Raw genomic sequence first — 14,255 nt, forward strand, 5'->3', positions numbered from 1 at the left:
AGAGAGAAAAAGAATGAATTTTTATTTTTATTTTTGTCTACTTGTGATTGGTCGGTCGATCAGTCTGATCTACGTAATTTACTACAACATTTTTTTTTCTTTTTAATTCAAGAAATCAATTATCATGAAATTAATTAAAGTCCTAATCATACACAAAACCGTGTTTTTCTCCTAAATAGAAAAAAAAAAACGTTTTAATAAAAATAATAATAAAATATTTTTAAACTAAATTTGGATATATCATATATTTTTTTATTATTTAATTACATTAATTAAATTTTTTTTAATAATTCAATTAATTTTTATTTTATTTTTAAATTTAAAAAATTAATAACACAACACAATCATAACTTTGACTTTAATTTAGTGAAAATTGAAAAAGACACTTTTGTTCTTAAAGACAATTTAAGTATGATAATATTTTGAATGAAATCAATAATTATGAAAATTAAATTATATTATGAATTGATAAATGAATCTAGAAAGCAAATGTGTGATATGTTGTTATATTCAAATTTAATTATAGAATGGATTTGGAAAGCTACTGTAAAATTTGAAAATTAATTAATTCTCAAGATTAATGTCTCAATTAATAATTTTTATTTTGTAATTAGTATAACAAAATCTGTTAAATTGGAATCAAATATAAAACCTTATATGATAAGCTCCCTTGTTTCAATGTTATTGTCACTTACCTACCTAAAGTTGAGTCTTAATAATTTTATTTAGTGTTAGAATTAAAAATAAATACTAGAGAACAAATTAACAATTATTTTAGATAAATAATTATTGTTTAGATAGGTTATTGAATTAGACTAGTATTAATTTACAATATTTATGTTTTATAGATATGTTTTTGTTGCATTTTAGAATAACTATATTGTGAGTTTATATTTGTTTGCCTAGATAGAATCAATATAATTTCTCATAAATTTTGAAAAATAAAGCAAATTATTAAATTAAAGTTACACAAAATTGTGTTTTTTCTCCTAAGATGGTACTAAAAACAAATATATATATTTATTTTTTGATTTTTTTAAAAATATCTCATTATCATTATAGTTTTATGTTATTTTTACGAGGTTCTTAAAAAATATCTTATTGAACTATTAAGATTAAAAAGATGTGAAAATAATATAGATTATTTATTAATTTAATAGACAATAAAAACTAATTAAAATTATAATACATTTAAATAAAATGAGCCTAAAAAAATAAGAGAAACAAAACAAAAATATAAATAAGTTTAGAAAATGCAATCAATTTATATCCTAGAAAAAAATTGAATCCAAAATTTTTGAAAAATTGTTAATGAATTTATGTCTTACTAAGAACGACTTGATTAGTAAAAATTCATTCATGCAAGGATCTAATTTTCTTAAAAGAAAAAATAGTTATCATATATATTTTTTAAACGTTGGGTTCCGCTTTTCCTTCGAAGTGCGATTAATACCGCGAATTAAACATATTACCTACAAACACACTTAACTAATTAATCAGACGAATGAAATTTATCGTTTGACGGCTCGAATCTAGGAGACCCAAGAAGTATGGGAATATCCCTATTTATTATATGGGAATATCCCTATTTATTATCGTAATTTTATGTCAAACTCAATTTATAAGATATATCTAGTTTGTGAATATTATATCATTTAAACTTTATATCAGCTTATATGAGAAATCTAAATGATGTTTAAAGAAATTACTAATCAATCAAAATATTATATTTAATTTTATGAATTTATAAATGAATTGATATAATTGTAAATGTGTGATATGTTGCAATCTTGAAATCTAATTTCATATTTAAATTGAAAAACTATTCTAATTAATATTTGAAATGGAGTAAACTGATCATGTTATTTCTTATTCAAGAATTATATGAGTGTATTGTTTATAAATTTTAATATTAAAAACTAGCATTATCTATATCCAACGTCATTAATTTCACTTCAATTTAAAACATTTAAATTGGAATCAAACCCGTTTTTAGTCTATTGTCTAAAAGATTAAAAGCTTCATATTCTCACATTCTAATAAACAAAGTGAAACATCCTAACAACAAAAACATAACACCTTAACATGTACTAAAAATAGCTCCCCATACTAAACATCTTAAAATTTCCAATCCACAAAACCACAACTTCCTATTACAGCATGTAGCATGTTACTTGTCATAGTTTACGTGGACCCTTAGAGATACATAATGTTCCATTGAGAATAGGGCAGAAAAGCACATGGCATTAATGGTATAAAGGCTCCTGGTGATTTGTTATCCATGATCTCCACCTTTTGAAGGCAACAACAAGTCAACAATAAGCATACAAAAACACTCATTGACCCATTTGAAATCACTTCTTAACTTTGTTTATATATATTCTAGATGATCCATATACAAATCATTTCAAATATGTCACCATGACATATTAAATTCTACAATTGATGGCAAAAGAAAATAAACAAATTTGAAAAAATAGAGACTCAAATTATATCTGCTGAATTTGGGTTTGAGAAAAAAAAAGTATAAACTTATTTAAAAACAACTTTATTTATATATATTAACAAATTTAATAATATTTTTCAAGTTTATAGTTAACTCGATATTTAGGTTTATAGTTGGGTGCTATAAATTAGATAAGAAATAAAGGAGAGAGCAACTTGGGGTTTGAGTTGTTGGTGCCTGGTTTGAGCTTTTTGGCTGTTGGAGTTGGCTTTTGGATCTAGAGTTCATAACTAGTATACGATGATAAATTGAATTTGTTGATTTTGAGATAGATGTAGATTTTAACGGTGATTTGGGTTCTTTTGACGCTGAATTATTGATGCTTATAGACATACGTCCCTTAAGTCGAATACTTACTATGCTGAAAAAAATTTCGACCAGTGATTTTCAACACCTGATACCTATTTATTGGTATCATAGTCGTGTCTTTGGCTTATTTATACTTCATCTTTTTAATTATGATTGCCTTAAAGCTATAACTGAAACTAATGATATATCATATTGTTGTGATTAAGGCTTATAAATCTTCTTTTTATGTTTTAAGTTCTATATTTTCCAATCTGATGATATTATTTTTAAAAATAATCCATAACACACTTTAGTCAATGTACGTATATCAATACAACAAGCAAATTCAAAGCTTGGTGAATGGATTTATAAGTTTATTCTTTCTAAAACAATCCTTTTCCAAGCTGGTGACTTTAATCTATGATATGTACTTTTTGTATTTTCAGGTGAAATGTTACTTACACATGCAATGATGCAAAGGCTGGTGTTCCCTGGAACGTTAATGGGATATCTTCTAGTAATTCATTGCCTTCATGTTTCTTGTTGGCACAACTATCACAAAAAAAAATCACCTGGCTCTCCTCGCACTATAAAATAGAGATTACGGCCCTCTATTTTAGGCTTTAAAACCCTCTGCCCTCTACTTTAGACTCTAAAACGGTTACTGATCCTCATAAATTATTCTTTCGTATTTAAAAAAAAAAAAAAGGCTGAATCTTCTTTATTATTTTTGTTTAGGTGTGCTACACTAATTCCACTATCTAGTCTAGATTATTGCTTTTTTTTAGTTGAGTGAGTCCTTGCAATATTTGCACTTTTACTTTAAAAATAATATCCATTTATTTATTTTGTCCCACCGTTCTTATATAATTATTTATAGGTTTTATCTAATTTTATTTATTTTATTAAATTATGATATATATATATATATATATATATATATATATATATATATATATATATATTTTAAAAGATCCAAATTGTTTAAACACAATAACAAATCATTACATGAAAAAAATATAAATAAAAAATAAGAAAAAATTGTACTCAATAGGTTATTAAGCTCATAAGTTATCAAGAAAAACGATTAACTTTTCGGTAAACTTTACTAACTTTCCGGAACGAATCTCAGAAAGATACGAATCAGACGACTACGATCATTTAAAGTTCAACAATTTCTTTCCAACCAGATAGTATATTAAAAAATAATTGAGATAGTAACCCAAATATATAAGTTTGTCATCTCAGCCACATCAATCCAAATTTCTCAACAACTATCAAAAGAGTTGAGCATAACCCAATGAATCCCAATAATACTCCACAAAATATTCCAAAGACTAGTCACCCCTCGACAATACAAAAATAAGTGAGTTTTTGATTCAACCTCTTCGTGACACAAACTATTAGGCATAATATAACATTTTTCATGCACATATCATTTGTAAGATTTCCATCATGAATAATGATTCATAAAAAAAACGATATCTTGGATAGAATCTTTGACTCTCAAAGTTACTCCCAACAAAATTATATGAAATCATCTTAGCGAACAACTTGTAGTTCCACATGGAAACTATCCATATTTTGTCAATGCATAACGTCTTATTCAGACAGGAACACTTGTTTGTATCCTACCAAAAATAAACTCTATTATGGGACAAAGTTTCTATAATGTTTAATCTTTTTATATATCTTATTTTGTTAGCGAAAACACTAGACCAATGATTAAATATAGGGGTATTCAATATTTGGTCTGAACAGAATATCCAACCGAATTTGAATTCACCGCATTCGAATTTTATTTTCGGTTTTCGAATCGAATTTTAAATCAATTTGAATTCATTTTTTATTATTTATTTTAATTATATAATTTACTCTATATTATATAATTAAATAATTATAAATTTTATTATATATTAATTTAGGTTTGCCGCTAATCCTGCATAATCTAATCCCTCACTCCAACCGTCCACTCTTGAGTCTGACCTATCTCTCATTCTTTCTTGTAAAAAATACTCACCAGCATCACAATTTCACAAATACCTCTCCACCATCATATTTGATCGTTGTCAACTCTATTTTACTTTTTTTTTCGTCGTTCAACTGTCGAACATTGACCGTCAATCACTAAGCATAATTTGGGTGATTTATACTTTTATTTACAATTTTAGTAGATAAAATCTCTAACAACTTGTTTATTCTAATATCTCTCTTAAATTATTATTTTCATATTATAGGTACAGGGTGTTTAATATTTAGTTTAAACCGAATATCCGACCGAATTCGAATTCATCAAATTCAAATAAATCAAATTTGAATTTATTCAAATTAGTTCGGTTTTCGAATTTGCTTAAACAAATAAAAATTTAAAGAAGCAAACCGAAAACTCGAATAACTTGAAAATTGAACCAATGAACACCCCTATTAAACATGTAATTAACGGTAACATTTCTACATATTTGTAAAAAATTATGCATATATATTAATATTATTCTGTTACAAGCAAACCAAAAACATCATTGACAATGATAATAATTCTTCTGTAACTAAATCAAACACTATTAATAATAATTAGGAAAATTTTCGTGCAAGCAAACCAAACACGTCATTGACAATGATAATATGTATTCAATGATTAAAATTATTAATAAATCACGAATAATAAATTAAAATAAAAAATAAAGCACTCTCATTTCAATTTTATTCACTTTGCTAAAACAACTCATCTTATCACATATCTAATTATATGTTTTTTTTAATGAACCTCTCATCTCGTGACCTTACACTTTCACTTTGGTCTATCAAATATCTAATTCATATTTTTTAATATTTAGCTTCATGACCTCACACTTTGGTCAATCAAATATTTAATTTATATTTTTAACCACTTTTAATTGTTACCGGCGTATTATCTCTCGACAAACCACATTCCAATCACATTTGGTTAAATGGTTGTACTTGTTTTGTTATGTTGCAAGTTTGAAATATACATAACTGTTTTAAATTTATGGGCAGATCAACCCACAATCCGACCCAAATATCATTTACTCTCACATATATATCCAAATTAACCATAGCTCTCGACCCGACAATCCGAACACTTTGAGAATTAAACATCAAAATATATATATATATATTAGTTAGTTAATATATATATATATATATATATTAATTAATTAGTTAAATAGTTGAACTTATATTATTAAGAATATCTCACGTTCACCTAATTTGGTGCTGAACTTAAAATATAAAGTCTTATTAACCTAGTTGGTTAAAGAGTTATATTTGTTTGGTTAGGTTGCAATTTTGAAACATACATAAAGTATTTTTAATTTTATTTTTAACCATTTTAAGTTTATGGACGGATCAACCCATAATTCGACTCAAGTATCCATTTACTTTTATATATATATATATATATATATATATATATATATATATATATATATATATATATATATAAATTAACCAAAGTTCTCGACCCAACAATCCGGACACTTTGAAAATTAAGCATCATTATATATATTAATTAGTTAAAAAGTTGAACTTATATTGTTAAGAATGTCCCGTTCATCAAATTTGGTGTTAAATTTAAAATGTAAAGTATTATTAGCCTAGTTGATTAAAGACTTATATTTGTTTTTGTTAGATTGCAAATTTGAAACATATATATAACATTTTTAATTTTATTTTTAAACATTTTAAATTTATGAGTGAGTCAACCCATAATTCGGCCCAAATATTCATTTATTTTCTCATATATATATATATATATATATATTACATTCATAATTAAACAATACACTCTAATTAACTATATACATTCTTATCCATACATTTATTAATCTCATTTCCTTATTTAAACCAAATATTTTCAGATATTTCCAAACAAAATCTTAACTAAACTCACACCATAATTGAAGTGTCAAAAATCTTATCTAAGAAACCATTAAAAAATTCTATTAATTAAAAGATAATGATGACTGGTCAACCTAAAATAAACTCAAATAATAAATACATTTATTCCTTATAAATTTTAAAATACTAAGAATTCTTTTGTTTTTAAAGTTAAATACATTGTTTCCCCAAGAAAATAATAACATATCAAACAAGTCCTAAATCGAAACTATAATTCATTCAAATAGGAAATCAAGAACTTCTAATTTTAAAAATTGTTTTTATTGTCAACAATACAAAGATAACTAGCCGTTACCAAATCGTTTCTCAACGTTCCTAATTCCCCTTCGTCCCCACTATCATAACAGTTTCAGCTTCACTCCCCCTTCTACTCTGCTTCTCTCTCTAACCCAATTTGTCTTTCCTTCATTTTCGCCTCTTTCTCATGGATACCTGCATCAAGAATGTCGGAAAAACGACTCCGACAAAGCTTTCCGAGAATGCCAATCCCAACATATCTCAGAGCCCTAGATTGAAGTCGTCTAAGTCACTCCTGACAAATTCCGCCACTAAGATCCAGAAATCATCCTCAAAAAACCCTAATCAGATCTTATCGCAGTCTCCACTGAATAAGATCAGGGATAGAAAGTTCATCCTGGCGAAAGGGAACTTGAAGAAAGAGAGATCAAATCACTCTACTGTAGTGTGCAAGTGTAAAGACGAAGCATCGCGAGAGAAATCGCGGAGATGTGTCTGTGTTGCTTATGAGAATCTTAGGGTTTCTCAAGAATTGTTTTTCAAGAACCAGACAAACACAGCTGAAGATATGACAGTGAAAGAAGAAGATGGGAAAGAGAATAGATCAGTTGAAACTCAAAATGATCGCCAAATTGGAAAGAAATCGGATTGTAATGTTTTGGAAGATACTAGGGAGAGGGATCCTGATTCTGGGCCAGGAATAGTGAAGCTTTTGGTTAAAGCCTTTGAGAAACTTGGCACAACATCAGAAGATTCGGATCAGATATGTACATTGCCTGAGATTCAGCAACAAGGGTCAACATTTTCATTTTCCAAGTCTGATTTTTTGGTGACAACTGAGAGTTTGGGTCTTGATTCTAAGCGTTCATCTTCTCTAGATAGCAGCCAAGGAAGGTTAGTCATCTTATATACAACTTGAACGAAAGTTCAATTCAGATTTTGATTTGGGTCATCTTGATTTTTTATTTTCAAGTTTCATGGAATCAAGCATAAATTCAAGCAGCAGTAGTAGAAGGAGACGAAAGGTAATAATTTCTTAAACTCTAGAAGAAGGATGTTTGGATTTTTATCATATTATGATCTTAATCGATTGATGCAGAGCTTGGAATCAACTGGTACTTTTGGTGGGAGTAAGTGGAAGAGAAAGCAACTCAAAGCAACATGCCATAAACCTTTTATGCTTAAAACCGAAGTAAGTGATCAGCTATTTACTTTGAATTGTAAGCTCCTGTTTTTTTCTATATGATCCATTACAAATTGAATCCTAAGTTTATCTAGCTACAAATCAGGGATTTACTATAGAAGTGCATTTTAATTGTCAAAAAGTAGTTATCAAGGAGTTCATGAATTTATGTCAAAATACGAAACGAAAAGATTCATAGGAGCATAGCGGTCACATTATTGTTGATGTGATCCAAAGGAGTTAATTAAAAATTAAACACATATTCTTTGATTTGTAAACGTTTTCTCGTTTAAACCCAAATCCAAATTCAGATCCAAATGAGCTGACTCATTTTGGATATGGGTCCAGATCTAGTTGAGTAATTGTGTAAATAGGTGTCTGACTGAGTTTTGTTTCCGAACATATTATCTAGAGAAAAAGTGTTTCCTAATAAATCTGACCCCATTAAATATCTAGAGAAATCCATCCCATATCTAAAAAGTGTTTCTAATTGCTATTACGTAATTTAATCTCTTCGACATCGCATCCACCTACAATCCAAGTTTTCATGCTCATATCTAACATATTGAATTGATTGGTTCATTTTTTCTTTTTGGGATTAATTGATGACCCTCTTACAATTGGCAATGCTTTTGCGAGCTTTTAATTTATGTCCTTATTTGGTATAGGGCCGGTAGCTGAAGACATTGGTTCGGAAACTTGATTTAGATCTAGATGAGTAAACGCCTGAATATGAGAAACTAAGTTTATTACCAAAACATGGTCTCCATCCATATCTAGACGAGATAGTTGACAGAAAATAGTGTTTCCAAATATTTTTAGATGATTTCTCATCTAGTTTTGGATCCAGACCTAGATCCATAAAGTGCTTCTAAATGTCTAAATATTATAGATTTCATTGATAAAATACTAAATTAAGCTAGTAAAGGCGTTGCTAGATACAAAAATCCAACCGCTCAATAGTATTTTACTACTTTCTATAATAGTATTATTATCTCTTTTTAAACATTAGTATTCATGAAGATAAGTATTTTAAGGATTGTCTTTTCCTTGTAGGAAAGAGGAAGATGCAAGGAAGAAGAATTCATGAAGAAAGTAAAACAAATAACTGAAGAGGAGAAGAAGCTTAGGATACCTATTGCACAATGGATGCCATTGACAACTGATGAGCCAGAGGTACAAATAAAGGAAGACGATCACTCAATTTCAATCAAGGAAAACAAGCTCTTTCTTGATTTCATTTCATGTTTTCTTACGAACAGATGTTAGTGAAACCTCCTAAGAAAGAAAGAACAGTCCCTGTTGATCTGAAATTGCACAGTGATATAAGAGCAGTTGAACGCACTGGATTCGACCAACAGGTACTGATTTTTTCTATAAACTTTTCAGAAGTATAGTACAATTTTCACCATTTTTGTTTTGGTTGTGTTTTAGATGAAGGAGAAGATCGATTTCATTGAACAATATAAGATGGAAAGAGACAGGAAGCAAAAGGTAGAGATGAAATTACTTTAAATATCTTTATATTTTAGCTAACTTTGGTTTGTTATTTTTACAGTTGGCAGAAGAAGAAGAAATAAGACAGATGAGAAAGGAACTCGTTCCTAAGGCGCAACCAATGCCTTATTTCGATAGGCCATTCATTCCCAAAAGGTTATTACTGATTCTCTGTTCATCATCAAGTTTAAGAAGAAAGAAAAAGGCTATTACTTTATTCAATTTTCTACAAATCTCCACACTTCCAGGTCTGTGAAGCAATCAACCATACCTAAAGAGCCCAAGTTTAATCTGCAGCAACATCATGCAAAGAAAATCAAGAGTTAGACACGACTCGATGTTGATGAATTCCTCTAATGATTTTGTGAACAACATTCAAAAAGATTCCAATTCTTTTGTTTCTCATCCTCAATCTATTCTTCATTCATTCTTTTATCATTCATGCCTGCATTTTCTTCCTTCCTTCTTTCTTATGTACAGAATTGACATTTTGGTTGGCAAGAGAACATTTAGCTTGATGTTTGTAATGGGCTAAACTGGAATTCATTTTTTCCCATTTATAAACACCAAAATTCAAAATGGTAACAGTAAAAACAGTTATTAAATTTGTTTTCAAACCAAATTTCAGATTCAATAAAAGAACATTCTGATTTAAGATTTCAGGTTCATAACTTAAGAAAATCAGGAGTCATAACAGTAGGGGTGTTGTTAAACCACCCAAACCTGATTTCAAGGAGTTATAACTGAAGGGGTCATGTTAAACCACCCAAAAATAAATGCATCGTAAAAAAAAGTAAAATAATGCAAGATCTCATTATCATAAGATCAGCCATTCATGCCCATTTAAAATGAAAAAGCATTATACACAATCTTACAAATTTCCTCATCCATTGAATAAACGGAACCATTAAGGAGAAAGATCTCAAATATACAGGTAAGGTGAGACATGCATTTGACAGCAAATTTCAAGCTTGCTGAAAAAAAAAAATAATAAATGTTTTCACTGTTACCATTTTGAATTTTAGTGTTTCGATTTGCCCAGAAGATAGTTTGAGCCTACACAACCTTACAAATGATCTATTGAAATAAGTCATAACCAATAAAGAAAAATAAACTTTTTAGATAACAGTATAAAACTAAAAGAAAAATAAACTTTATCATGATTAAATTATAACCTATCTCTATCTGTCTCAGTACTCAACTACCCTAAAACACTGGCTCAACATAATCAATCAAGTCTGGATGAAGAGTACAAAAGTTTTCTAGAAAAAGTTGAATTAGGGCACCATCCATCTGAATCAGGCATGGATGGGTAGTTGGTTCATGGTTGAATAGGTCCCTTTCAGCAAAGAATAAGATAAGCACAAAGAAAATTTTGACAAAAAAGTTGTATAATCTCATACAATCTAGCCAATTTCAAAATTATGTAACAAAAGGCTGTTCAAAGAAAACTCATTGAATTGGACATCTAATGAATAAAAAATCTGCAAATAAAACTCTATACGCACAAAAAGGTTTCGATTTGCTCTAAAACAGATAGACAAATAATAATTATTCAGCAACTACAATCCTCCCAGCAACTTGATCAAGGTCCCTTTGTCCACTGGATGTGATTTTTCTCCCACTGATAAATTATCAAAAGAATAAGTCAATAATCTCAAAAAGTAAATAAACAAAAACAATTTAGAACCTACCCTTTCGCTTCAATATCAATAATGTTAATCTTCTGCAGTTGTTGAAGGATGTGACGAGCAATTGAACCACTGCTCTTGCAAAAGTGTGGTGGACGACTTCCATTCCTCTTGCTTCCACCATAAATCCTTCTTAAAGCTCCAACTCCAAGGCCCTGCCTCAGATATATCTTCCTAGCAATGGAAGCTATTCATCCATTAATAAGAAAAAGTCAGAAAATTCCCCAAAAATGTAGAATTATTGCAAAAAATAGTTAATGTAACAAAGGGATAACTTACCAGCTCTAATATAGTACCAATCCGGATCATAAGGAGCTAGTTCCTTAAAAGTACCAGTCTTCACAATATCTACCCAATGGGGTAGCTCTATCTAACGAAGAAGCAAAAAGTTGCTATCTTTCAAATTCAATAACATATGAATAGAAAAATTACTTTATACTTATTACAAGTTTTATTGGAATCAAATCGTATTCTTTCTTTAAATCGCAAAAAATGAAGAATGAAGGGCAAACATCGAGAAAGACGAATACATCATAAAAAAGCTTAAACGTCAGGAGTTTCATTGGAAGTGAAATTATATATCAGGTCTAACTCAGACAAACATTTCCATATTCAATGTTGAAGAATCAAGTTGGAGACGTAATTTATCTAGAAGTTTCGAAATAAAAATATATTTAAGGGATGATGGATCAGTAATTCAGAATATATCAACCGAAAGACAGAATTGGTGAAGTACAAACACCGAACCACGTAATCAGATCTCAAACAGATGACAGAGAGAGGGAGAGAGAGTGATACCTTGCCGGAGCGTTTGAGATGAGCAGAGTATGCTTTGACGAACTCGTGAGGCGAGACATCCTTCACAGATTTGGCAGTCGCCATGGCTGATGGTTGCACGAGGAAATCTGAAGCAGGAAGATCTCTCGGCGGATTACTTGCTAGGGTTCTTAGCATATATGGGCCAATATATATATACTTGTCCCTTAACGGGGCCGCTGAATTATTTTTTTTACAAGGATCCATGATCAATAGCTAAGGCCTTATTTGATTTAAAAAAAAGAAAACAATTAAATACAACAATTAAAGTATTATTAATTTTTTTAAAAGGTAAGATTTTCATTAAAAAATCGAAAATGGAAGGGAGGAGATAAACAAGAACAAAATAGCATAAGGAGAAAAATAAAGAAAACTAAATGCCAATAAGATAAAAAAAAATTTCAACCCGTACAAAATCCATTTTTTCGAATAGAAGCAAATGAATGGAGCATAAAGCCTTTTATTCTTTCAACTTTAAAACTTTTTCTCTTGAAATGTTCTTCTATTAATTTATTTTCAAATTGTCCACTACATTACGAGGGGTATAGTCTTTCAATCGTCACTGATGTTATTGTTTGATCCCCCACCTTATCCATTTTTTCTATAAGTTAACAACAGTAAGTGGCACATCCCAATGGAGATTGAGAATGTTCTGCGAAGGACCCACATGTCTCTAGCAAGGTTGTAATGGAGAAGAATGCGATCGATAGTTTCCTTGTTCTTCTTACAAAGACAACACCAACTCACCAAATACATCCCCTTCCTTTTAAGTTTGACAATAGTTAAAACTTCCTCGCGGATTGCTTCCTATCCAAAAAAAAGAAAAGAAATCCTAAAAGAAATTTTGACTTTCGACACTTCCTTCCAAGGGAACCGAGTTGGCACCCCTTTGATGAACGCATGGTAGATAACACTAGTCTTAAAATCTGGGGAAGTAATCGGAATGAAACTATCATCAGACTCTGGTTGAATTGTAACTTGCATAAGGGTCTCCACTAAGTGCTAAGTCTATCCTCTTTAGTGCGATGATGCGATGTGATTCTCCATTTAGTGAGGCCAGAAGTACGTCTATAGCAATCAATCCCTCTAACTTTATTTTTATTAGAGATATCGTATAAGTCCCAAAAGGAGTGAACTAATTTCTCCTATATGCGATAAGCTCCAGCACAAGGGGAGACAATGAAACTGTTTTAAAAAGAAATTTGCTAAGCACATGCCTCAAATCAACTTCTCAAATTGGTGATTTTTTTCTTTGTATATTATAGTTTATTTAATTTATTTGCAACATCATTATATATATATTTATTAATTTAAAGACAAGAATACTAACAATCTTAAAACAGTTTTGTGTGCTAAGTTATTTAGTAGCTTGTGTCATCGAAATTTTTGTTTTTGATGTTTCAAAAATACGAGTTGTGATGTTGTAAAATAGATGATGACTTATTTCGACAAGATAAAGCTTTTCATATGAAGGAATAGAAGAATCGACTAATAAACAAATCTTTATTATATACATATATTGTTAATTATTAATAAAATTGTTTTTGTCAAAGCTTAATTTTATAAGCTTATATATGTTGTTATAAATATATACTTTCAAGAAAAATGGTATATATTTATTATACAAACGATTATTTAAAAAATAAATGAGAAAACAATAATTTATGTTCTTTTTAATTAAAAATTTATTAGTTACTAAAATTATCATTATTAATAAATGAAAATAAAAAAGTAACTAAGAATTTAGCTTTTAATTTTTCAATTATAATTTATTAATAGTAATTAAAATTAATTATAATTAAAATATATGGTTTCAGTTTTAAAACAATTAATTATAATAGATATAAATTCTTAAATTAACTAAACGTGAAGGAGAAGAATAAGTTTATCCAAAAAGAAGACAAAAAATGTCATAATCAACTGTAGAACAATGCGCATTGGCATAGTGGTTCGAAGTTCAGATGCATGAGTGCGAGGTGAAAGGAAGGTTTCTTGTTTGAATCCCAATTCAATCAATTATTTCTTTTGTAAAAATTTGACATGTTATAAAATGACTCTAGTATTGATGTTGAAACAATTCCAATTTCTTATGTAAAAATTATGAGATTAATGAGATAGT

At 28.9% G+C, this 14,255-nt stretch overlaps 2 protein-coding genes across 2 annotated transcripts; one reads left to right on the top strand and one right to left on the bottom strand.

Moving 5' to 3' along the window:
- Positions 1 to 7,006: 7,006 nt before the first annotated feature.
- LOC124921596 (protein WVD2-like 4) lies at positions 7,007 to 10,071 on the top strand. The gene is made up of 8 exons (XM_047462270.1): positions 7,007 to 7,843; positions 7,923 to 7,974; positions 8,049 to 8,141; positions 9,189 to 9,308; positions 9,395 to 9,493; positions 9,567 to 9,626; positions 9,691 to 9,785; positions 9,878 to 10,071. The coding sequence occupies exons 1-8, from the start codon at positions 7,137 to 7,139 to the stop codon at positions 9,954 to 9,956; spliced, it is 1,305 nt and encodes a 434-aa protein (XP_047318226.1). The 5' UTR covers positions 7,007 to 7,136; the 3' UTR covers positions 9,957 to 10,071.
- Positions 10,072 to 11,021: 950 nt separating this feature from the next.
- On the bottom strand, positions 11,022 to 12,272 carry LOC124921678 (40S ribosomal protein S19-3-like). Its single transcript, XM_047462367.1, has 4 exons — positions 12,119 to 12,272; positions 11,600 to 11,690; positions 11,324 to 11,507; positions 11,022 to 11,253 (listed from the first exon to the last, which is right to left on the bottom strand). Exons 1-4 carry the CDS (start codon positions 12,200 to 12,202, stop codon positions 11,181 to 11,183), a joined length of 432 nt encoding a protein of 143 aa, XP_047318323.1. The 5' UTR covers positions 12,203 to 12,272; the 3' UTR covers positions 11,022 to 11,180.
- Positions 12,273 to 14,255: the final 1,983 nt, after the last annotated feature.

This window comes from Impatiens glandulifera, chromosome 1 (genome assembly GCF_907164915.1).
Source record: "Impatiens glandulifera chromosome 1, dImpGla2.1, whole genome shotgun sequence".
Lineage (NCBI taxonomy): Eukaryota > Viridiplantae > Streptophyta > Magnoliopsida > Ericales > Balsaminaceae > Impatiens > Impatiens glandulifera.

Bases quoted from the DNA above. Each gene is read 5' to 3' on its own strand.
- LOC124921596 (XM_047462270.1), top strand. From the start codon at position 7,137: ATGGATACCTGCATCAAGAATGTCGGAAAAACGACTCCGACAAAGCTT. The intron at 9,494-9,566 runs GTACTGATTTTT...GTTGTGTTTTAG, and splicing joins GCACTGGATTCGACCAACAG to ATGAAGGAGAAGATCGATTT. The intron at 9,627-9,690 runs GTAGAGATGAAA...TTATTTTTACAG, and splicing joins AAAGAGACAGGAAGCAAAAG to TTGGCAGAAGAAGAAGAAAT.
- LOC124921678 (XM_047462367.1), bottom strand. From the start codon at position 12,202: ATGGCGACTGCCAAATCTGTGAAGGATGTCTCGCCTCACGAGTTCGTC. The intron at 11,508-11,599 runs GTAAGTTATCCC...ATGGATGAATAG, and splicing joins TTGGTACTATATTAGAGCTG to CTTCCATTGCTAGGAAGATA. The intron at 11,254-11,323 runs GTAGGTTCTAAA...ATAATTTATCAG, and splicing joins ATTGATATTGAAGCGAAAGG to TGGGAGAAAAATCACATCCA.